This window comes from Scyliorhinus torazame, chromosome 3 (genome assembly GCF_047496885.1).
Source record: "Scyliorhinus torazame isolate Kashiwa2021f chromosome 3, sScyTor2.1, whole genome shotgun sequence".
Lineage (NCBI taxonomy): Eukaryota > Metazoa > Chordata > Chondrichthyes > Carcharhiniformes > Scyliorhinidae > Scyliorhinus > Scyliorhinus torazame.
In genome coordinates, this window is record NC_092709.1 from 363,381,098 (window position 1) to 363,405,087 (window position 23,990).

At 45.9% G+C, this 23,990-nt stretch overlaps 1 protein-coding gene across 1 annotated transcript in view; it reads right to left on the minus strand.

Annotated features, from left to right (window-relative positions):
• Window positions 1-23,990, minus strand: part of LOC140409442 (disintegrin and metalloproteinase domain-containing protein 12-like) — a 995,079-nt gene that overhangs the window by 246,944 nt on the left and 724,145 nt on the right. The window contains exon 10 of the mRNA XM_072497875.1: window positions 23,770-23,947. Within this exon, the coding sequence (XP_072353976.1) occupies window positions 23,770-23,947 (178 nt within the window). The remainder of the gene's footprint in view (window positions 1-23,769; window positions 23,948-23,990) is intronic.

Here is a 23,990-nt window from a genome sequence, read left to right on the forward strand (position 1 = left end):
AGGATGTTCTTGGTCTCGAGGGAGTGCAGCGAAGGTTTACCAGACTGATTCCAGGGATGGCGGGACTGATGTTTGAGGAGTGATTGACTAGGTTGGGATTGTTCTCACTGGAGTTCAGAAGAATGAGGGGGGATCTCAGAGAGACTTATAAAATTCTACCAGGACTAGACAGGGCAGATGCAGGGAAGATGTTCCCAATGATGGGTGTGTCCAGAACCAGGGGTCACAGCCTGAGGATTCAGGGTAAACTATTTTGGACAGAGATAAGGAGACATTTCTTCACACAAAGAGCGGTGAGCCTGTGGAATTCATTACCACAGGAAGTAGTTGATGCTAAAACTTTGAATATATTCAAGAGGCGGCTGGATATCGCACTTGGGGAGAATGGGATCAAAGGCTATGGGGAGAAAGCAGGATTAGGCTATTGAGTTGGATGATCAGCCATGATCGCGATGAATGGCAGAGCAGTTCGAAGGGCCAAAAGGCCTCCTCCTGCTCCTATCTTCTATGTATCTATGTATCTATGCAGTACCTGCAAAATGCTCCCCACTGATACTCTTTACTGATACACTGATACTGCTCACTTTTCTGTGCCTGGGCTTATCAAAGGAATGCCTCGTTTTTTCTGAATATTGCTTATTGAACCATATAAAGTACTGCTATACTCTTGTAAGGTGGGGACAATTAGAAGGACGGTGGTCACTCTAACTCCCTCCACGAACTTCGTGTTACAATAAAAGACCTTTGCGAAACCTCGAAGTGTTGGCTAGTTTTTTCCACAACAATTGGCGTAGTCGGCAGGATCCCTAATTTAACGGGAAGCGAAACAGATCTCTAAACAGGACTCTCTCCGCTGAAAGGCAGAGAGCCAGAGCCCGGCCCCAGCTGGAAGGGGGGTCTGCGGCTCGGCAGCCTTAATTACTGGCCAGTGACTCATGCTAGCAGAGTTATCTTAATTAATAAATTAATGATAGCTGCATGGGAAGAACAAAGGTGCCTTCGAGACTGAAAAACTAAAACATACTGGACAATCAGCAAGCTTCGAGATTCGCGAAAGGACTAACACCGGTGTGCGTTCCCTGTAGTATTTGTAAATGATTTCCGATTTCCGCGGTTGTTATTGTTATAGATATGTTCTAAAGTATTTTGCAGAAGGAACAATGAGCAATAAACTCGATGCCCCCTCACAGGCCGTCCCAAAGCCTTGGTAAAGACATCCGGAGTGAGAAAGAAAGTGAACTCCTTAAAGAGGACAGATAAGGGAGTCAAAATGAGTAAGGAAATGAAAAGAAACAATCATAAAGCAACGGAATGAGGCAGGAAAACCTGTATGTCCCGCATAGGAATCTAATGAAGCTGACCCCCTCTCGGAAAAAAACCAGGGGAGTAAAAGGAAATGGAAGATTAAGGTCAAAGCGTAACAGATGAGTTCCTGGAGAGAAAGGGAATTCAGATTTTCTGTAGCCGTGAGATAAGGCTAACGGTTAACTGTGATATTTGTGAGCTGTGAGAATCTGTGTGTTTTGTTTAACCAATTAATTTTAGTCAAAGCATGAAGTGGGTTGTATGTTTTATCGTCTGTCTTTGTGAGTCAGAGATTATAACTTAAGTGATTTTTGTTGAGAATTCTCTAATGAACAGAAACATTGGAAATTACGATCAGTTTAAAAGAAAGAAAGTGCCTTTACGAATAAAAGTTATTGAATATGAATAAGTTTTTGGATTACGTGAAAAAACGTAAATGGCATCATTCCAAGTTCTTCGCCCCTTAGATTCTGCAGGAAACATTAACCATTTCAGCAGACAGTTGATCTTTTCTGAATTGACAAAGAAAAAATATACGTCTCTAAGAAGAGCTAATGCCTATAAAATCAATCATTGGAAATTGACTTAAATGTGTGCTATTTATAGCCTCCTCCCAGGAGATGTTTTGCTGCTTCCAAAATACTCTTACGGTGCATCTTGGCCAGCTTTAAAAGACGGAATCGCAGTCCCACCTGGTATAAACGGGGACTGGGCTTACAATGATGCTCATTTAAATGAAGGAAATGAGTCCCTCAAACACTGGTTAGCAAATAGGGGGAGAGAGGCTATCATACAAGGGGCCAAGAAACATAGTGACAGAGGTGAGGTGACACGGTATTTGCAGAAAGAGGGTGAGAGGCTGCCTGAATTTGTGGCCAGATTTAAGAACTGCTGGGAGGAAAATGCCGGTGTTGCATTGGAAGACAATGGTCCTTTAGCGGTGCAGACATTATTGAATTGCATGCTGCCAGAGCATGCACAAAGTTACAAATTGGTTAATCTCACCTGCCAAACACAGCCATGGACGACAGTGGTTACCTCCTTGGGGAACATGGACTGGGAAGGACTGTTCATGGCCCCTAAAGATCGAAAGCCTAGAATCACAGGGCAATTCTACCAGGGAAAGGGTGGGCACGGTCGTGGTCAGCCAGCAGCGGGCAGAGAGGCAGGGGCAGAGGCAGAGGACAGTGGCAAGGAAGAGATAGATCCCAGTATCAATGTAGGAGATGTGGGGCAAAGGGACATTGGGCTCGTGATTGTAACTTTAATCTCCAGGAAGCTTGCGCCCCACTCGGAGACATGCCCCCTCCCCCACCTCCATTGACGTACTCTGACCCGAACCCTAACCAAAACCAATAGGGGTGCCACAGAGAAAAGGTGATCCAGGCGGCTATGATCAGACTGTCCAACTCAGTAAGAGACGAGCCCATGACAACGGTTAAAATAGGAGATCATTATGTGGACCTTCTGGTCGATACCGGCACTACTATGTCGTCTGTGCCCCCCTCCGTGGAATTAACCCCTGGCGAGTCCTCTATTGTCACTGTGGGAGTAGCCAGCATTCCCATGACTGAGCCATTATCACGCCCGACTAACCTGAAAATTGACGATATCCCCTTGGTCGATACTATGATTATTTCAAAAACTACGCCCCTCCCTCTGCTTGGCGGCAGCCCCTCTGCACATTAGGGGCAATAACTCATTGCACTAACAAAGGCATGTTTATGGAACTGCCTCAGATTCGCGCTCATCAGTTGTTGAATTTAATAGCTTCTGACCAAGAGCCAGATCGCTCTGTGTCTGTGTTATATTGCTGGCAGCTGAACTTTAACCCTTACAGTACCACTGTTAAAAAAAAGAATTTTTAAACTGCAGGAAGTCTTACAAAAGATTACTGATCGTTGGGCGCAGTTATTAAAACACCTGATAGAGACCAGCCGAGAGAGCATAGTGACTCACATGCTCTTAGAGACCAGCAGTCATACAATTTATGAGCTCAAAGTCACTTAGGGCAGCAGACAACATTGCATGTCACCCCATTTTTATTTTTCGGTGTTGTGGGATTGGGAATGTTAGTACAGTTGACCCACAGTGAGAGGGACCTTTTTAGGATGGGTTTAACTTCAGAACCCCATTCAACATTGGCCGCAAGACATCCCGCTAAGGCAAAGCAAATAGGAGAAGTCATCAAAGAGGCCAAAGGACATAAGTAATACAAGCGATTTATATTGAAGTGGACGGAGGAAATCGCCTGATAGAATTTTATGGCAAACAGGAGGGCAGAGTGACCTGGAAAGAGGGGCAGTGGCCCGCTACATTTGAAAGACAACAACCTCCCCGAGAGAGCCATCATTTACTCCCTCCAACCTGGCCCAGGCACTGCCACATCTATGGGCCCAACATCAAAATCATGTTGGAAAAGTACATTCTGCCCCAGCGCACAGGGTGCAGTTACAGAAGAACGTTGCCCTGCTCTGCTTAAAACAATACAGGTTGGCACCAGAAGCAGAACAAGGGATTAGAGGGAGTGATCAATGCACTATTACAGCAAGGGATACTGAAGAGAACACAAAGCCCCTGGAACATCCCAATACTCCCTATTCCAAATGTAGGAAGACCCAACGAGTGGTGGTTTGTGCAAGATCTCAGAGCCATCAATAACATTGTTATCACTATTGCTCCATTGGTGCCGGACACAAATTTCATTTTGTCTTCTTAACGGATACTTTCTCAGCCTTTTTCTCCAGACCATTGCACCTGGAAAGTCAACATCTATTTGCTTTACATATCGGAATTAACAGTATTGAAAGAGACTTGGACGAGGGCCAGTTGTCTGCAGGCTCAACGTTCCCTCAATATGATGACAATTTATTGATAGCCTCAGAGGGAAGGCTAGTTTGTCAACAGAATACCCTTTTGTTATTATCACATCTGGCAGTAAGAGGGCAGAGGGCCTCCATGGACAAGCTGCAATTCTGTCAGGAGACAGCTCAGTATTTGGGATTTCAGCTTCAGCAAGGACAGCGGAGGCTTGGGTCTGAAAGAATACCGGCTGTAGCAAGGGTTCCAACTCCGCGTACAAAAAAGGAGACCCTCACCTTCCTCGGCATGGTGGGCTATTGCAGGCAGTGGGTAGCGGACTTTAGGGAGATGGACGCGGTACTGCGCACGGCTACCCTACAGGATGCCCCTTCAGTTGTTACCTGGACCCCAGAGAGGGAGCAAGCATTTCGGAATTTGAAACAATCCATGATTAGCGCCCCTGCCTTGGGACTTCCTAATTTCAGCAAGCTCTTTACTCTTTATGTAAATGATCAGGGAAATTTGCAACAGGGGTCATGGTGCAAGAGCATTGAGGAGGGAAAAGACCCCTTGCCTATTACCCGGTGTGGTAAACGGTATGCCAAATTGCTTAAGAGCAGTAGCAGCCACAGTGGCCATAGTAGAAAAAAAATCAGTTTTGCTACTGCTTAATTCATCCGCAACGCAGCATTTTTCTGCGTCTCGACGCACTGGGTACGAGGTAATCCTTCTCTCTAAGACTAACTTTGTCTACAAGCGAGCACCAGCTGTCAACCCTGCTACACTCTTACCCGCGCCCTCGGATGAAGAACATTTGTTTCATCATGACTGTGTACAATTGGTTGAAACCACCACAACCCCTCGCCCTGATTTATTGAGTCACCCACTTGAAAATCCAGACAGCATTTATTTTACTGATGTGTCCGTGAACCGACCAAATGATATGACCCTCCTGGCCGGCTCTGCAACAGTAACTCCATTCGAGATAGTGGAAGCTTTTGCTCTGCCTTCGGGAACGTCTGCTCAAGCGGTCGAATAGTTTGCCCTTACTAAAGCATGTATTCTAGCTGAAAATAAAACAGTCAATATTTATACTGATTCCCGATCCGCTTTCGGGGTAGTACATGATTTTGGCCAGTTATGGAAAAACAGGGGATTCATAACTTCCTCCGGCCGACCTACTAAACATACTAAATTGGTTATAAATTTACTAGATGCTGTTCAGCTGCCCAGCAAGGTAGCCATTTTAAAGTGCGAAGCACATACTACCGCAGACGATGAAGTTTCATGCGACAATAGATTTGCTGATAAAATAGCAAAGGAAGGGGCTCTCAAACAGCAGCCACAACTGCAAGCTGCTGCAGTTGAACTTCCGTCCACCAGAACAGAACCAAAGTTAAAAAAGGCCCAGGAGCAAGCCTCTCTACAGGAGCATCGCTCTTGGCTAAAAGCAGGCTGCTATCAAGACAATTTTGATAGGTGGATAAGGGCATTGAAAATAAACCAAACGTATGAAGCTCTCAGAGAACTTATACTTTTGGAGGAGTTTAAAAATTCAATTCCTAATGTAGTGAGAACTCATATGGGAACAGAGGGTTAAAACTGCGAGATTAGCAGCAGAAATGGCAGATGATTATGAATTAGTTCATAAATCAAAGCTTGGTTTCCGACATCAGTTTCAGCCGGTGAGGGATAGAAACTGGGGACATGAGAAATACTCAAGTGGTAAAGGTAAAGGTGATCTGATGGGAGATAATAAGGACAGTGTCAAAAGTTTCAAATGTTTTCATTGTAATAAACTAGGCCATGTAAAGTCACAGTGTTGGTGGTTGAAGAAAAGCACTGGGAAGGCTACTGAGGTAAAACAGGATAAGACAGTGGGGTTTGTTAAAGAGGTAAAGGAAAGCCCAAGTGAAACGAAGGAGGTGCAAACGATTGTACAGCCTGTTCAAGAAGTAATTGTTAAGAAGGTGCCAGATCTTTTGAAATAATTTACATGTGTGGGTAAAGTTTACTCATGTGTATCAGGAGGAGCAGGTAAAGAAGTCACAATTTCAGGAGATACGGGAGCTAATCAATCTGTAATGGTAAGAGACGAGGAGTTATGTAGTTTGGGAAGAATGTTGCCAGGGAAGGTGGTAATATGTGGAATTCAGGGTGAGAGGAGTAGTGTTCCATTATATAAGGTAAGGTTGGAAAGTCCAGTGAAGAGTGGTGAAGTGGTAGTAGGAGTAATAGAGAAACTATCTTCTCCAGGAATACAGTTTATCTTGGGTAATGATATAGCTGGATCGCAGGTGGGAGTGATGCCTACTGTGGTTGATAAGCCAGTGGAAAATCAGACAACTGTAGCGTTGAAGGACGAATATCCTGGGATTGTGATACCAATGGGTATTAACAGTGACAGGGGAACTCATTTCACTAGCAAATTGACCAACGCACTGAACAGAAGCCATGGGATTTGATTGGAAATTGCATATATCAGCCGTAATCCTCAGGAATGGTGGAAAGGGCGAATGGAATCATTAAAACTGCAGTTACAAAAGTGTGTCAACAAAATGGGTTGCTATGGCCAGATGTCACACCCATAGCAATGTATGCCCTGAGAAATCAGAGAAATCGCAACACGGGTTTAACCCCGTATGAGATATTAATGGAACGTCCCGTGACAACTGGAACTAAACCCCCAATGACTCCAGCGGCAGTAGCCATAATATGGGCAGGTGAGGCATCGCTAAAGTCTGCCCAGGCCATGTGAGAAACCGCTGAAAAAATACATGAAAAGGTGCGACAGGCTCCGATGCATCCAACAGAGGGAAATACACACCCTCTAAACCTGGAGATCACGTGTATGTGAAAGCACTAAACAAAGATTATTTTTCTCCTAGGTGGAGAACTTTGCATCAGTATTCACCAAAGAGAAGGAATTGGTAGATGTTGAGTCTGGAGAAGGGGGTGTAGATAGCCTGGGTCACATTGAGATCCAAAAAGACGAGGTGTTGGGTGTCTTAAAAAATATTAAGGTAGATAAGTCCCCAGGGCCTGATGGGATCTACCCCAGAATACTGAAGGAGGCCGGAGAGGAAATTGCTGAGGCCTTGACAGAAATCTTTGGATCCTCACTGTCTTCAGGGGATGTCCCGGAGGACTGGAGAATAGCCAATGTTGTTCCTCTGTTTAAGAAGGGTAGCAAGGATAATCCAGGGAACTACAGGCCAGTGAGCCTTACTTCAGTGGTAGGGAAATTACTGGAGAGAATTCTTCGAGACAGGATCTACTCCCATTTGGAAGCAAATGGACGTATTAGTGAGAGGCAGCATGGTTTTGTGAAGGGGAGGTTGTGTCTCACTAACTTGATCGAGTTTTTCGAGGAGGTCACTAAGATGATTGATGCAGGTAGGGCAGTGGATGTTGTCTATATGGACTTCAGTAAGGCCTTTGACAAGGTCCCTCATGGTAGACTAGTACAAAAGGTGAAGTCACATGGGATCAGGGGTGAGCTGGCAAGGTGGATACAGAACTGGCTAGGTCATAGAAGGCAGAGAGTAGCAATGGAAGGATGCTTTTCTAATTGGAGGGCTGTGACCAGTGGTGTTCCACAGGGATCAGTGCTGGGACCTTTGCTCTTTGTAGTATATATAAATGATTTGGAGGAAAATGTAACTGGTCTGATTAGTACGTTTGCAGACGACACAAAGGTTGGTGGAATTGCGGATAGCGATGAGGACTGTCAGAGGATACAGCAGGATTTAGATTGTTTGGAGACTTGGGCGGAGAGATGGCAGATGGAGTTTAATCCGGACAAATGTGAGGTAATGCATTTTGGAAGGTCTAATGCAGGTCGGGAATATACAGTGAATGGTAGAACCCTCAAGAGTATTGAAAGTCAAAGAGATCTAGGAGTACAGGTCCACAGGTCATTGAAAGGGGCAACACAGGTGGGGAAGGTAGTCAAGAAGGCATAAGGCATGCTTGCCTTCATTGGCCGGGGCATTGAGTATACGAATTGGCAAGTCATGTTGCAGCTGTATAGAACCTTAGTTAGGCCACACTTGGAGTATAGTGTTCAATTCTGGTCGCCACACTACCAGAAGGATGTGGAGGCTTTAGAGAGGGTGCAGAAGAGAACCAGAATGTTGCCTGGTATGGAGGGCATTAGCTATGAGGAGCGGTTGAATAAACTCGGTTTGTTCTCACTGGAACGAAGGAGGTTGAGGGGCGACCTGATAGAGGTCTACAAAATTATGAGGGGCATAGACAGAGTGGATAGTCAGAGGCTTTTCCCCAGGGTAGAGGGTAGTGGGTGCCTGGAACTCGCTACCGGAGGAGGTGGTGGAAGCAGGGACGATAGTGACATTTAAGGGGCATCTTGACAAATACATGAATAGGATGGGAATAGAAGGATACGGACCCAGGAAGTGTAGAAGATTGTAGTTTAGTCGGGCAGCATGGTCGGCACGGGCTTGGAGGGCCGAAGGGCCTGTTCCTGTGCTGTACATTTCTTTGTTCTTTGTTCTTTGTACTAAGTGCTGTTAACAACCCGAACAGCCGTTAAAGTAAAAGAAAAGCCAGATTGGGTCCACCCAACTCGGTAACTACATCATCCGGAACTTTGAGAATACTAGTCAGACGCTAACCTGAAGGGAATGACACCGCTGATGTTTTTATATTATCATATTATTCAAACATCATGCAGGAAGTGAACTGCATACTAACACCTTAATATACATGTCTCACTCGTACGCCGCGAGGGTAAATAAATCCAGTTGTTGGGTTTGTACACAAATTCCCAGATGCTCGGGGGAGGGCGTCCCTGCGCGACCTATCCCATTCACCAGTAAAGAGATAGTAGAATGGGCTCTAAGACAAAATAATACAGGACGTGGTGAAGATACACAGAATATGTTCGATTGGAGATTGGCTGGATACGATATAAGTAGGTTTGAGGAATGGTGGGGGCCTAGGTTTAATGTGACACGCCAGCCGCCCTGTTTGATCCTTCCCAATTATACTGGAGTCCCAAAGGGTAGCATATGCTTTAGGAAACATAAAACATATGGGACCTACCCAGTCGGCACAAATCAGTGCGACCAGACCTTGAATTGGCAACCCCCTATGCCCCGCCTTACAGTTAAAGGGCTATTCATCTTTGACTGGTCAGCGGTTGAAAATCGTACTAATGGAGGCCCCTGGGGAGGGGATCCGATTAGACTAATGATGACTGATAGTACAGGAAACCTGACCGCATATAACGGCACATACTTTATCTGTGGACGCAAGGCATACCCAGGGTTACCAGAAAATTGGGAGGGCTCCTGCTATTTGGGATACGTAGACCCTTATGTACATCACGTCCAACAACTAAAGGACCATCCCCATCACAGGACGACACGCAGTGTTATGACATGGGCACAAATGCTGGGAATCATGATGCCACCATTAGGAATAGCCGCTACTGCATACGAACTACGCGAATTGCGAGACATCCTTGAGCAGGTAGCTATTGACACTGCGGAAGCTGTTCACCAAATAGAGACTGAGATGGTTGCTATAAGCGCAGTTGCCCTACAGAATAGGATGGCCCTTGATTTCTTGTTAGCAGAGAAGGGAGGTACTTGTGCCCTGATTGGCAGTGGCTGCTGCACATACATCCCTGATAACTCAGAGAAAATTGATAACCTGGTGGATCACATTCGTCGAGAGATGGCACAGTTACATGAGGATGAGGGATGGGACTTTGGCTTTAGATGGTTGGGAACATTCGGACAGAGGATTGTGATTTGGATTATAATCATTATTGTAATCCTGATTGCCGTATGGTTCCTGTTTAAATGTTGCTCGGGCTGTTGTCAGGGCATGGGGGCGCGGATGTCAGCTTTGCCTCCATGGTCCCAGCCACTTAACAAACAGGTGTCTATCATACGCCAATTCCCCGTACATTATAACCCACCCGTTGCTGCTGAGGACACTGTGATATACTAACAATGTGTTGATCATATGATCAACAAGGAGGGAATTGTAGAAGGAACTTTAGTTGGCGGATTAGTTGCCTTAATACCCTGCATTCCTTCTTAACCGGCTGCTCGACTATATTTCATGGCAATGGGCACTTGGCAAAGCATGATGGATATATTAGCTTTATTTCAGTCAAGAAGTTCTGCATGTAATAGGCAGAAGGTCAGACTATGTAAACAAGTGCACAGCTGCACATTTTGCTGAGAGTAGACAATTATTATTGTTCTTAGGCTGGGAATTCAAGGCCTGTTGTTTAACTCTGCTCGCTTTTCTGTGTCTGGGCTTATCAAAGGAATGTCTCGTTTTTTCTAAATATTGCTTATTGAACCATATAAAGTACTGCTATACTCTTGTAAGGTGGGACAATTAGAAGGACGGTGGTCACTCTAACTCCCTCCACGAACTTCGTGTTATAATAAAAGACCTTTGCGAAACCTCGAAGCTTTGGCTAGTTTTTTCCACAACACACGGTCTGGAAGGGTGGGGACAGTCGAAACCCTTGAGGAGTATAGGAAGGTACGTAAGCGGAAAACTAGGAGGAAGCTTTTTATTCATATGTAAAAAGCTGCAGGACGGCCAGGGAAAGGATTGGACCAATTAAGGACAGTGGGGGAAATATGTTGAGCCAGAGGAAATGGGCGAGGTACTAAATGAGTACTTTGCATCAATGTTCACCAAACAAAGGGACTTTGTGGAAGATGATTCTTGGGTAAGGTGTGTGGACAGTCTGGGTCTTTTTGACATCAACAAGGGGGAGGCATTGGGTGTTTTAAAAGCCATTAAGGTTGATAAGTCTCCTGGGCCAGGTGGGATTTACCCCAGAATACAGAGGGAAGCAAGGGAGGAAATTTCTGGGGACTTGACTGACTACTTTGTATCCTCATTGGCTGCTGGTGAGATCCCAGAGGACTGGAGAATAGCTAATGTGGTCCCACTGTTTGTGAAAGGTAACAGGTCTAATCCTGGAAACTATCGGCCGTGGAGCCTCACGTCGGTAGTCGGTAAATTATTGGAGAGAACTTTCAGAGACAGGGGGCAGAATTCTCCGACCCCCGCCGTGCCGGAGAATTGGCGCAGCGCCGCACGAATAACGCCACGCCACCCCGGCGGCGGGACGCAATTCTCTGCAATACGGAGAATCGTCGCCGGCGTGGTCGGCGCGGCGCCGGTCAGGGGATGGACCGACTCTCCGGACCGGGCCGGCACGGACTGGCGCGCCGATCACAAAAAAGCCGAGTCCCGGCGGCACCGTTCTAACATCCTCTGAGCCGGTGTTGAAGGGCCCGGGGGCGGCCTGTGGACGGAGGGAGGGGGGGTCTGACTGGGGGGGCCTCCATAGTGGCCTGGCCCGCGATCGGGGCCCACAGGTCGGCGGACCGGCCTCTCTGCCCCCCCCACCCCGGCCTCCTTTCCTCCGCGCCGGCTCCCGTAGCCCTGTGTCATTTGGCTTCGGGGCCGGCGCGGGGAAGAAGGTCGCTGCGTATGTACTCGTTGGCGCCGGGCCCAACTGCGCGTACCCCGCGGTGCCGGGTTCAGGCCATGTTAGCCGTGTGGGCCGGAGAATGGGGTCCCAGAACGGCGCCGACGCCGGCGTAAAACACTCCCATTCCTGCGCCTGCGTCGACAATTAGCCGTCCGATTGGAGAATCCCGCCCCTTATTTCCACCCATTTGGAAACAAATGAATTCATTAGCAATAGACAGCATGGTTTTGTGAAGGGGAGGTCGCGCCTCACTAACCTGATCGAGATTTTTGAGGAGGTGATAAAGATTTTTTTTTAAATTTAGAGTACCCAATTATGTTTCTTTTCCCAATTAAGGGGCAGTTTAGCGCGGCCAATCCACCTACCCTGCACATCTTTCTCGTTGTGGGGGTGGAACCCACGCAGACACAGGGAGAATGTGCAAACTCCACACGGACAGTGACCCAGGGCTGGGCTTCGAACCCGGGTCCTCAGCGCCGTAGTCCCAGTGCTAGCCACTGCGCCACCGTGCTGCTCTTGGGAGGTGACAAAGGTGATTGATGAGGGGAGGGCAGTGGATGTTGTTCAATAATAATAATCACTTATTGTCACAAGTAGGCTTCAATGAAGTTACTGTGAAAAGCCCCCAGTTGCCACATTCCGGCGCCTGTTCGGGGAGGCTGGTACGGGAATTGAACCCGCGCTGCTGGCCTTGTTCTGCATTACAAGCCAGCTGTTTAGCCCACTGTGCTGTAGCCATCTGGGATGGCTGCTTTCAGTGTATAAAATGGACACTCGCAGAGCAGACAGGGAAAAATGGGCAGCACGGTCGCCTTGTGGATAGCACAATTGCTTCACAGCTCCAGGGTCCCAGGTTCGATTCCGGCTTGGGTCACTGTCTGTGCGGAGTCTGCACATCCTCCCCGTGTCTGCGTGGGTTTCCTCCGGGTGCTCCGGTTTCCTCCCACAGTCCAAAGATGTGCAGGTTAGGTGGATTGGCCGTGATAAATTGCCCTTAGTGTCCAAAATTGCCCTTAGTGTTGGGTGGGGTTACTGGGCTATGGGGATAGGGTGGAGGTGTGGGCTTGGGTAGGGTGCTCTTTCCAAGAGCCGGTGCAGACTCGATGGGCCGAATGGCCTCCTTCTGCACTGTAAATTCTATGAAAAATGGACAATGCAAAGCAACAAGCAGGCACAGAGCCTGAATGTATATTTGGAAAGCAGTCAGCAGACGGAATCGAAACTCCGGGTCGATTTACATATTGATGGCCCATCTCCGAGGAATAAAGGACTAATGCTCAGGGAGCCGATACTATCGCAGACATTCTGGGGCCACCATCCCAGCAAGAAGACACAAACAAAGCAAGGCCAATGGCCACCTAGGACACGCCCGGCCATCAAGCCACCCGCCCCTTGATTGGTTTAGATCGATGACAATGATCAAGAAGCTTCCCAATTAATTGGGACCAAGTTTAAGGCCCGCCTAAAAGCACGCGAAGCCCCTCCAAGTATAAGAAGGAACCCCCGCCAAAGGTTTACTCTCTTATATTCTGCTCTAAAGCGGAGAGACCCGTCCACCAGCATCACCAAAAGCAAGTAAGTTCAAGGTCAATGCTCGCCACCAGACGGACGACCTTCGCTGTTCTCCTGTTACCTCTTCAAACCCAACAGCCTCAGATACGAACTACGGACATTGTTCCTCTGACTGTGTGGGCGCCAGAAGTTAAGTATAGGTGTTAGTGATACAGATAGTTTAGCCTGTAGTGTTATTGTGCATGAGTAAATCATACTGTGTGTAAATAAATACCATTGACGTTGAACTAACTAACTGGTGTATTGGCTCTTTGATCGGTATTCGGGTTGAATCTTGTGGCGGTATCGAGAGATACCTGCCGACTGAAAGTATACACATAATTTGGATTAAGAAAGGCGACCTTATTAACCGCCATATTTATAGCAAGTAAACAGAGCAACAGTGCTAAATGGACTTCAGTAAAGCCTTTGACATGGCGCCTCATGGCAGACAGGTACAAAAGATGAAGTGACACGGGAAGCGGTAAGATAGGTTGGTCACAAGGACTTTAAGGACTTTAAACTAGCAGGTTGGGGGGAAGGGAAGTGTAAAGCTATGGACAGTATAATGGTTAATGGAGAGCAAGGCAGCAGGTTTCGTGACAGGTTATTGTGTAGAGATATGGGTTCAAAGACAAGGAAAATTAGGAGAAAGGGTAAGAGGAAAAATAATTTGCAAAAAGTTACTGATCAAGGTGTTAGGATTCATAACAAAGACATAAAAAACAGCATAAGTGTACTTTACCTGAATGCTCGTAGTATACGGAATAAGGTGAATGAGTTGATGGCGCAAATCATCGTGAATGACTATGATTTAGTGGCCATTACTGAAACATGGTTAAAAGATGGTCACGACTGGGAGTTAAATATCCAAGGGTATCAGACTACACGAAAGGATAGAATGGACGGCAAGGGCGGTGGTGTAGCTTTGTTGTTTAAGGATGGCATCCGGGCAATAGTAAGGGATGATATTGGTGCAATGGAGGACAAGGTTGAATCAATTTGGGTGGAAATCAGGAATAGTAAGGCGAAAAGGTCACTGATAGGAGGAGTCTATAGGCCACCAAATAGTAACAGGATGGTAGGGCAGGCAATAAGCAAAGAAATAACGGATGCATGTAGAAATGGTACAGCGGTTATCATGGGAGATTTTAATCTGCATGTCGATTGGTTGAACCAGGTTGGTAAAGGCAGCCTGGAGGAGGAGTTTATAGAATGTGCCCGGGATAATTTCCTGGAACAGTATGTAATGGAACCTACAAGGGAACTAGCGGTCCTAGATCTGGTCCTGTCTAATGAGGCAGGATTGATTAATGACCTCATCGTTCGGGATCCTCTTGGAAGGAGCGACCACAATATGGTGGAATTTAAAATACAGTTGGAGGATGACAAGGTAAAATCAAACACTAGTGTTTTGTGCTTAAACAAAGGTGATTACAATGGGATGAGAGAAGAACTAGCTAAGGTAGACTGGGAGCAAAGACTTCACGGTGAAGCAGTTGAGGAACAGTGGAGAACCTTCCGAGCGATCTTTCACAGTGTTCAGAAAAGGTTCATACCGACAAAAAAGAAAGACGGTAGAAAGGGGAAAAATCGACCGTGGATATCTAAGGAGGTGAGAGAGAGTATCAAATTGAAGGAAAAAACATACAAAGTGGCAAAAATTAGTGGGAGACTAGAGGACTGGGAAGTCTTTAAGGGACAACAGAAAGCTACTAAAAAAGCTATAAAGAAGAGTAAGGTAGACTATGAAAATAAACTGGCTCAGAACATAAAAGCAGATAGTAAAAGCTTCTACAAATATATAAGACAAAAAAGAGTGGCTAAGGTAAATATTGGTCCTTTGGAAGATGAGAAGGGAGATTTAATAATAGGAGACGGGGAAATGGCTAAGGAGCTGAACAGGTTTTTTGGGTCAGTCTTCACAGTGGAAGACACAAATAACATGCCAGTGACTGATGGAAATAAGGATATGATAGGTGAGGACCTTGAGATGATTGTAATCACTAAGGAGGCAGTATTGGGCAAGCTAATGGGGCTAAAGGTAGACAAGTCTCCTGGCCCTGATGGGATGCATCTCAGAGTGTTAAAAGAGATGGCTAGGGAAATTGTAAACGCACTAGTGATAATTTATCAAAATTCACTGGACTCTGGGGTGGTCCCAGAGGATTGGAAAGTAGCAAACGTGACACCACTGTTTAAAAAAGGAGGTCGGCAGAAAGAGAGTAATTATAGGCCGGTAAGCTTAACTTCGGTTGTAGGGAAAATGCTGGAATCTATCATTAAGGAGGAAATAGCGGGGCACCTGGAGGGAAATTGTCCCATTGGGCAGACGCAGCATGGGTTCACAAAGGGTAGGTCGTGTCTGACTAATTTGATAGAATTTTTTGAGGACGTTACCAGTGCAGTAGATAACGGGGAGCCAATGGATGTGGTATATCTGGATTTCCAGAAAGCTTTTGACAAGGTGCCACACAAAAGGTTGCTGCATAAACTAAAGATGCATGGTATTGAGGGTAAAGTGGTAGCATGGGTAGAGGATTGGTTAACTAACAGAAAGCAGAGAGTGGGGATAAATGGGTGTTTCTCTGGTTGGAAACTATAACTAGTGGGGTCCCTCAAGGATCAGTGTTGGGCCCGCAGTTGTTCACAATTTACATAGACGATTTGGAGTTGGGGACCAAGTGCAATGTGTCAATGTTTGCAGATGACACTAAGATGAGTGGTAAAGCAAAAAGGGCAGAGGATACCGGAAGTCTGCAGAAGGATTTGGATAGGTTAGGTGAATGGGCTAGGGTCTGGCAGATGGAATTCAATGTTGCCAAGTGTGAGGCTATCCATTTTGGGAGGAATAACAGCAGAATGGATTATTATTTAAACGGTAAGATGTTAAAACATGCTGCTGTGCAGAGGGACCTGGGTGTGCTGGTGCACGAGTCTCAAAAAGTTGGTGTGCAGGTGCAACAGGTGATTAAGAAGGCTAATCGAGTTTTGTCTTTCATTGCTAGAGGGATGGAGTTCAAGACTAGGGAGGTTATGCTGCAATTGTATAAGGTGTTGGTGAGGCCACATCTGGAGTATTGTGTTCAGTTTTGGTCTCCTTACCTGAGAAAGGACATATTGGCACTGGAGGGAGTGCAGAGGAGATTCACTAGGTTGATCCCAGAGTTGAGGGGATTAGATTATGACGAGAGGTTGAGTAGACTGGGACTGTACTCATTGGAGTTTAGAAAGATGTGGGGGGATCTTATTGAAACATATAAAATTATGAAGGGAATAGATAGGATAGATGCGGGCAGGTTGTTTCCACTGGTCGGGGAAAGCAGAACTAGGGGGCATAGCCTCAAAATAAGGGGAAGTAGATTTAGGACCGAGTTTAGGAGGAACTTCTTCACCCAAAGGGTTGTGAATCTCTGGAATTCCTTGCCCAGTGAAGCAGTTGAGGCTCCTTCTTTCAACGTTTTTAAGAAAAAGATAGATGCCTTTCTAAAGAATAAAGGGATTCGGGGGATATGGTGTCCGGGCCGGAGAGTGGAGCTGAGTCCACAAAGATCAGCCATGATCTCATTGAATGGTGGAGCAGGCTCGAGGGGCCAGATGGCCGACTCCTGCTCCTAGTTCTTATGTTCTTATGTTCTATGATGGATACAGAACTGGCTCGGTCACAGAAGGCGGAGGGTAGCGGTAGAAGGGTGTTTTTCTGAATGGAAGGTTGTGACTAGTGGTGTTCCACAGGGATCAGTGCTGGGACCTCTGTTGTTTGTGGTGTACATAAACGATTTGGAGGAAAATGTAGCTGCTCTGAATCTTAAGTTTGTGGATGACACCAAGGTTAGTGGAGTGGCAGATAATAATAATCTCCATTATTGTCACAAGTAGGCTTACATTAACACTGCAATGAAGTTACTGTGAAAATCCCCTCGTCGCCACATTCCCCATTTTTGTATGTCTAACATAGAGGGGAAATATTTTTAAAAAATAAATTCAGAGTACCCAATTCATTTTTTCCAATTAAGGGGTAATTTAGCATGGCCAATCCACGTACCGTACACATCTTTGTGTTGTGGGGGCGAAACCCACGCAAACACGGGGAGAATGTGCAAACTCCACACAGACAGTGACCCAGAGCCGGAATCAAACCTGGGACCTCGGTACCGTGAGGCAGCAGTGCTAACCATTGCGCCTCCGTGCTGTCCATAACATAGAGCGGAAATATACCGTGAATGGTAAAACTCTTTTGAACATTGAAAGTCAGAGAGATCTGGGTGTGCAGGTCCACGGATCTTTGAAAGTGGCAACACAAGTGGACAAGGTAGTCACGAAAGCAGACGGAATGCTCGCCTTCATTGGACGGGGCATCGAATATAAAAACTGGCAAGTCAAGCTGCAGTTGTATAGAACCTTGGTAAGGCCATACTACAAATATTGTGCACAATTCTGATTGCCACACTACCAGAAGGATGTGGAGGCTTTGGAGAGGGTACAGGGGAGGTTGCCCAGAATGTTGCCTGATATGGAGGGTGACACGGTAGCATACTAGAGCGGCACGGTAGCACTGTTGCTTCACAGCACCAGGGTCTCAGGTTCGATTCCGGCTTGGGTCACTGTCTGTGCGGAGTCTGCACGTCCTCCCCGTGTGTGCGTGGGTTTCCTCCGGGTGCTCCGGTTTCCTCCCACAGTCCAAAGATGTGCGGGTTAGGTGGATTGGCCATGATAAATTGCCCTTGGTGTCCAAAAAGGTTAGGTGGGCTTACTGGGAGAGGGTGGAGATGCTTGGGTGGGATGCTCCTACCAAGGGCTGGTGCAGACTCGATGGGCTGAATGGCCTCCTTCTGCACTGTAAATTCTATGAAATCTATGTTAGTTATGCGGAGAAGCGGAATAGCCTGGGACTGTTTTCATTAGAAAGACGGAGGTTGAGGGGCGACCTGATCGAGGTCTACAAGATTATGAGGGGCAAGGATAGAGTGGATGGCCAGTACTCTTTCCCAGGGTGGAGGGATCAGTCACCAGGGGGCATAGGTTTAAGGTCCGTGGGGCAAAGTTTAGAGGAGATGTGCGAGGCAGGTTTTTTACACAGAGGGTGGTGAGTGCCTGGAACGCGTTGCCAGGGGAGGTTGTGGAAGCAGATACATTAACGGTGTTCAAAAGGCATCTCGACAAATACATGGATAGGATGGGTATAGAGGGTTACAGCACTGGGAAATGCTGAGGGTTTTGGCGAAGCCTGGTATCATGACCCGGATAGGTTTGGAGGGCCGAAGGGCCTGTTCCTGTGCTGTATTGTTCTTTGTCCTTTATTGAAAACTAAGTTGCACTTCCATTTTTTTCGACAAAAATGGATAACCTTGCACTTATCCACGTTAAACCCCATCTGCCAAATATTGGCCCACTCACCTAACCGATCCATATCCATTTGTAAATTCCTTAATTCCTCATTGAAATTTACTCTCCCACCTATTTTAGTGTCATCTGCAATTTGGCTATAGTACCTTCGATCCCTGCATCCAAGTCATTAATATTTATTGTTAACAGTTGGGGCCCAAGGACTGAACCCTGTGTCACCCCACCCTTGCCAACCAGAGCTATTATAATGAGCCAGCTTAGTGGTCCAAGCACCTGATGTGCCTCTTCAGAAGGCCTAACGTGTACTCTGTCAGGGAGCATGAAGAGCTGTGACCAGTGTCGTACCTCATCACAGAATGAATGTGAGAATGACACCACAGCGCTATCAGCTAGTATTTCAGAGGCTGTCCCTCATCACAAAGCAGCCATCCCTGCAGATGTACTGACCGCCCAAAACTCCCAGACACCTGGGAGTGACTCAGTATGTAGGAATCAAGGCAACCTCCAGGGCAACAGGCACAGACAAGTGCAATTCATTGTGGTCTGCACTCTTGGGAAGCCTGAGAAGGTGACCAAGCCTGTCTATCTTCGTCCAGAGCAAAATCACATTATGATGTGCCTTATTGATTGACTAATTGATTGATTTATTGTCACATGTACCGAAGTACAGTGACAAGTACTTTTCTGCGGCCAAGGGAATGTACACAGCACGTACAGAGTAGACAAAAAGAATAATCAACAGAGAACATTGACAAATGGTACATCGACAAACAGTGATTGGTTACAGTGCGGAACAAGGGGCTAAACAAAGCAAATACATGAGCAAGAGCAGCATAGGGCGTCGTGAATAGTGTTCTTACAGGGAACAGATCAGTCCGAGGGGGAGACGTTGAGGAGTCTTGTAGCTGTGGGGAAGAAGCTGTTCCTATGTCTGAATGTGCGGGTCTTCAGATTTCTGATGGAAGGGCCTGGAAGAGGGCACAGCCTGGGTGGGAGGGGTCTTATGTTGGGATATGCTGCACAGGACATCTTTTGATTCCTGGAAAGATGCAGAGGCAAGAAAATTGAGTGCTGTGGTCACCTTCACAGCCATTGGCAGTGGAGCCTCCAGCCCCACACGGAGTCAGATCTCCATGACGAATGTGGCATATGTGATGTAGCAGATCCTTGGACAAGTGCAGGTGTGCCCAGCACTGTCTCTCATGTATTTTCAAACAGGAAACCCTTTTGCGGTATCCCCTTGGACTGGTGCATCACCAGCCCTGAACCCAGATGTGCTTTTGGCTTCTCTATGGAACAAAACATTGAAGATTCAATAAAGAATCACGAAAGTGAAACTTTGAATATGAAACATGCAACTGTAAAGGTTCATGTTTTTTCCCCTACTTGCATGGTGGTACCAGCACACAAATCGAGGTGACCAACATGACAGCCCAGGTATATAACGCCTTGAGCCCTGTTTGGAATGATATGGTTGAAGTAAGATGAATGCTCCAATCCCTGATGTATCACAGTAAATGGGCAATCAGCTCCTCATGGTCAACGATTGGATGCCCTTTGGCCCTATTGTACCAATTCTCGTGGGTATGTGACTGGCCTTCAATGACATACATGACACAGATATGCCACCTTTGTAGTTGCGTGTACTCCCAAATTGGTGTGCAATACTCTTGACATGCAACAACTCTGCTGAGTTTTGAGTAGCCCGAGAACAAGCTCATGAAACTCCATTTTTCCCAAGGAGGCTTTCCTCCCTTCTCTCAATACAGACTCCGGTTAACCCTTGTGGCACCAACAAATTAGAGACATTAATTGGGATAGGCATAGTGTTAAGAGCTTAGATGGAGTGGAGTTCTTAAAATATATCCAGAAGAATGTTTTAGGTAAATATGTAGAGGGTCCAGCAAGGGATGGTGTAGTGCTGGACCTAATTCTGGGCACACAGATGGACAGCTGAGTGATCTGTTGGTGGGGAGAATTTTTATGATCGTGACCACAACATGCGACAATTTAAGCATTGTTTTGATATGAAAAAAATGCAGGTTCTAAAATATGGTTTTGGATTGGGGGAGAACAGATTTTAGTTAAATAAGTCAGGATCTGGCCAAGGATAATTGTGGGGAAATGTACAGAAGAGCAGTGGGAGGCATTGAAAAAGCAAATGGGGAGGGTCCAGGCCCAACATGTTCCCTCAAGGGTAATAGGAAGGAGTTAAAAGCCCAGAGAACCACGAATGACCAGGGACATTTAGGGAAAAAGAGACTGTGAGGTTGTTGAGCAAATTGGTTGAATCCATTTGGGTGGAAATCAAGAATAGTAAGGCAAAAAAGTCACTGATAGGAGTAGTCTATAGGACACCAAATAGTAACATTATGGTGGGGCAGGCAATAAACAAAGAAATAACTGATGCATGTAGAATGGTACAGCAGTTCCCATGGGGGATTTTAATCAACATGTTGATTGGTTTAACCAGGTCCGTCAAGGCAGCCTTGAGGAGGAGTTTATAGAATGTATCCGCGATAGTTTCCCAGAACAGGATGTAATGGAACCTACGAGGGGACAAGCGGTCCTAGATCTGATCCTGTGTAATGAGGCAGGATTGATTAATGATCTCATAGTTAGGGATCCTCTCGGAAGGAGCGATCACAATATGGTGGAATTTAAAATACAGATGAGAAGGTAAAATCAATCACTAGTGTTTTGTGCTGAAACAAATGAGGTTGCAATGGGATGAGAGAAGAGCTGGCCAAGGTAGGCTGGGAGCAAAGACTTTATGGTGAAACAGTTGAGGAACAGTGGAGAACCTTCCAAGCAATTTTACACAATCCTCAGCAAACGTTTATACCAACGAAAAGGAAGGACGGTAAAAAGAGGTAAAATCGACCACGGATATCTAAGGAAATAAGGGAGAGTATCAAATTGAAGGAAAAAGCATACAAAGTGGCAAAAATTAGTGGGAGACTAGAGAATTGGGAAATCTTTAGGCGGCAACAGAAAGCTACTAAAAAAGCTATAAAGAAGAGTAAGGTAGACTATGAGAGTAAACTGGCTCAGAATATAAAAGCTGATAGTAAAGGTTTTGACAAATATTGAGTGGTTAAGGTAAATATTCGTCCTTTCGAGGATGAGAAGGGAGATTTAATAATGGGAGATGAGTAAATGGCTGAGGAACTGAACAGGTTTTTTGGGTCAGTCTTCACAGTGGAAGACACAATAACATGCCAGTGACTGATGGAAATGAGGCTATGACAGGTGAGGACCTTGAGAGGATTGTTATCACTAAGGAGGTGGTGATGGGCAAGCTAATGGGGCTAAAGGTAGACAAGTCTCCGGGCCCTGATGGAATGCATCCCAGAGTGCTAAAAGAGATGGCTAGGGAAATTGCAAATGCACTAGTGATAATTTACCAAAATTCACTAGACTCTGGGGTGGTCCCGGCGGATTGGAAATTAGCAAACGTGACACTGTTTAAAAAAGGAGGTCAGCAGAAAGCGGGTAATTATAGGCCAGTTAGCTTAACTTCAGTAGTAGGGAAGATGCTGGAATCTATCATCAAGGAAGAAATAGCGAGGCATCTGGATGGAAATTGTCCCATTGGGCAGACGCAGCATGGGTTCATAAAAGGCAGGTCGTGCCTAACTAATTTAGTGGAATTTTTTGAGGACATTACCAGTGCGGTAGATAACGGGGAGCCAATGGATGTGGTATATCTGGATTTCCAGAAAGCTTTTGACAAGGTGCCACACAAAAGGCTGCTGCATAAGATAAAGATACATGGCATTAAGGGGAAAGTAGTAGCATGGATAGAGGATTGGTTAATTAACAGAAAGTAAAGAGTGGGGATTAATGGGTGTTTCTCTGGTTGGCAATCAGTAGCTAGTGGTGTCCCTCAATTGTGTTGGGCCCACAATTGTTCACAATTTACATCGATGATTTGGAGTTGGGGACCAAGGGCAATGTGTCCACGTTTGCAGACAACACTAAGATGAGTGGTAAAGGAAAAAGTGCAGAGGATACTGGAAGTCTGCAGAGGGATTTGGATAGGCTAAGTGAATGGGCTAGGGTCTGGCTGATGGAATACAATGTTGACAAATGTGAGGTTATCCATTTTGGTAGGAATAACAGCAAAAGGGATTATTATTTAAATGATAACATATTAAAACGTACTGCTGTGCAGAGGGGCCTGGGTGTCCTAGTGCATGAGTCGCAAAACGTTGGTTTACAGGTGCAACAGGTGATTAAGAAGGCAAATGGGGTTTTGTCCTTCATTGCCAAAGGGATGGAGTTTAAGACTAGGGAGGTTATGCTGCAATTGTATAAGGTGTTAGTGAGGCCACACCTGGAGTATTGTATTCAGTTTTGGTCTCCTTACCTGAGATAGGGTGTACTGGTGCTGGAGGGTGTGCAGAGGAGATTCACTAGGTTAATCCAAGAGCTGAAGGGGTTGGATTGGAGAGGTTGAGTAGGCTGGGACTGTACTCGTTGGAATTTAGAAGGATGCAGATGGATCTTATAGAAACATATAAAATTATGAGGGGAATAGATAGGATAGATGCGGGCAGGTTGTTTCCACTGATGGGGGAAAGCAGAACTAGGGGGCATAGCCTCAAAATAAGGGGAAGTAGATTTAGGACTGAGTTTAGGAGGAACTTCTTCACCCAAAGGGTTGTAAATCTATGGAATTCCTTGCCCAGTGAAGCAGCTGAGGCTCCTTCATTAAATGATTTTAAGATAAGGATAGATAGTTTTTTGAAGAATAAAGGGATTAAGGGTTATGGAGTTCGGGCCGGAAAGTGGAGCTGAGTCCACAAAAGATCAGCCATGATCTCATTGAATGGTGGAGCAGGCTCGAGGGGCCAGATGGCCGACTCCTGCTCCTAGTTCTTATGTGGAATGGGCAGATCAGTGGCAGATGGAATTTAAATCGGAAAAGTGTCAAGTAATAGATTTTGAAAGGAGTAATTTGACAAGGAAGTATTTGCTTTTACATTGGCTCCTCTAACTTTCATAGCTGTAAAGCAAATCATTTACTTGAAAACCACTATTTCAACAGCTCGTTTTTTCAAGTCTTATGTTTGTAAAAGAAAAAATCCTTGTTAAATCTAAACCATGTGATCGCAGTTAGGAACAAATTCAGTTTGGATCTAATCCTCTTTTCCAATGGAATCCATACATAGATCTTCTATTCCTGAGGAAAAAACTGTCCGTCACAATACTCAATATTGAGAGTGAATCCTGATGACCAAACATGTTTCTCTTTTCCTTACCTCAGGTTTGCCACAGTCACACTGCTCGCCTTTTTCCACATACATGTTTCCACACTCAATGCCTCCAACCAGCTTGTTAAGATCCGGCATGTTGTTAAGGCACGCCCCTCGACCTTTGCTGATTTGGCCCACGAGGTCAGCTCGGCTGCAACGGCTGAAGCTTGTTGGTAAATAGAAACTGAAGGGAAAAATATACCAAGAGATTCAAACAGTGACAATGA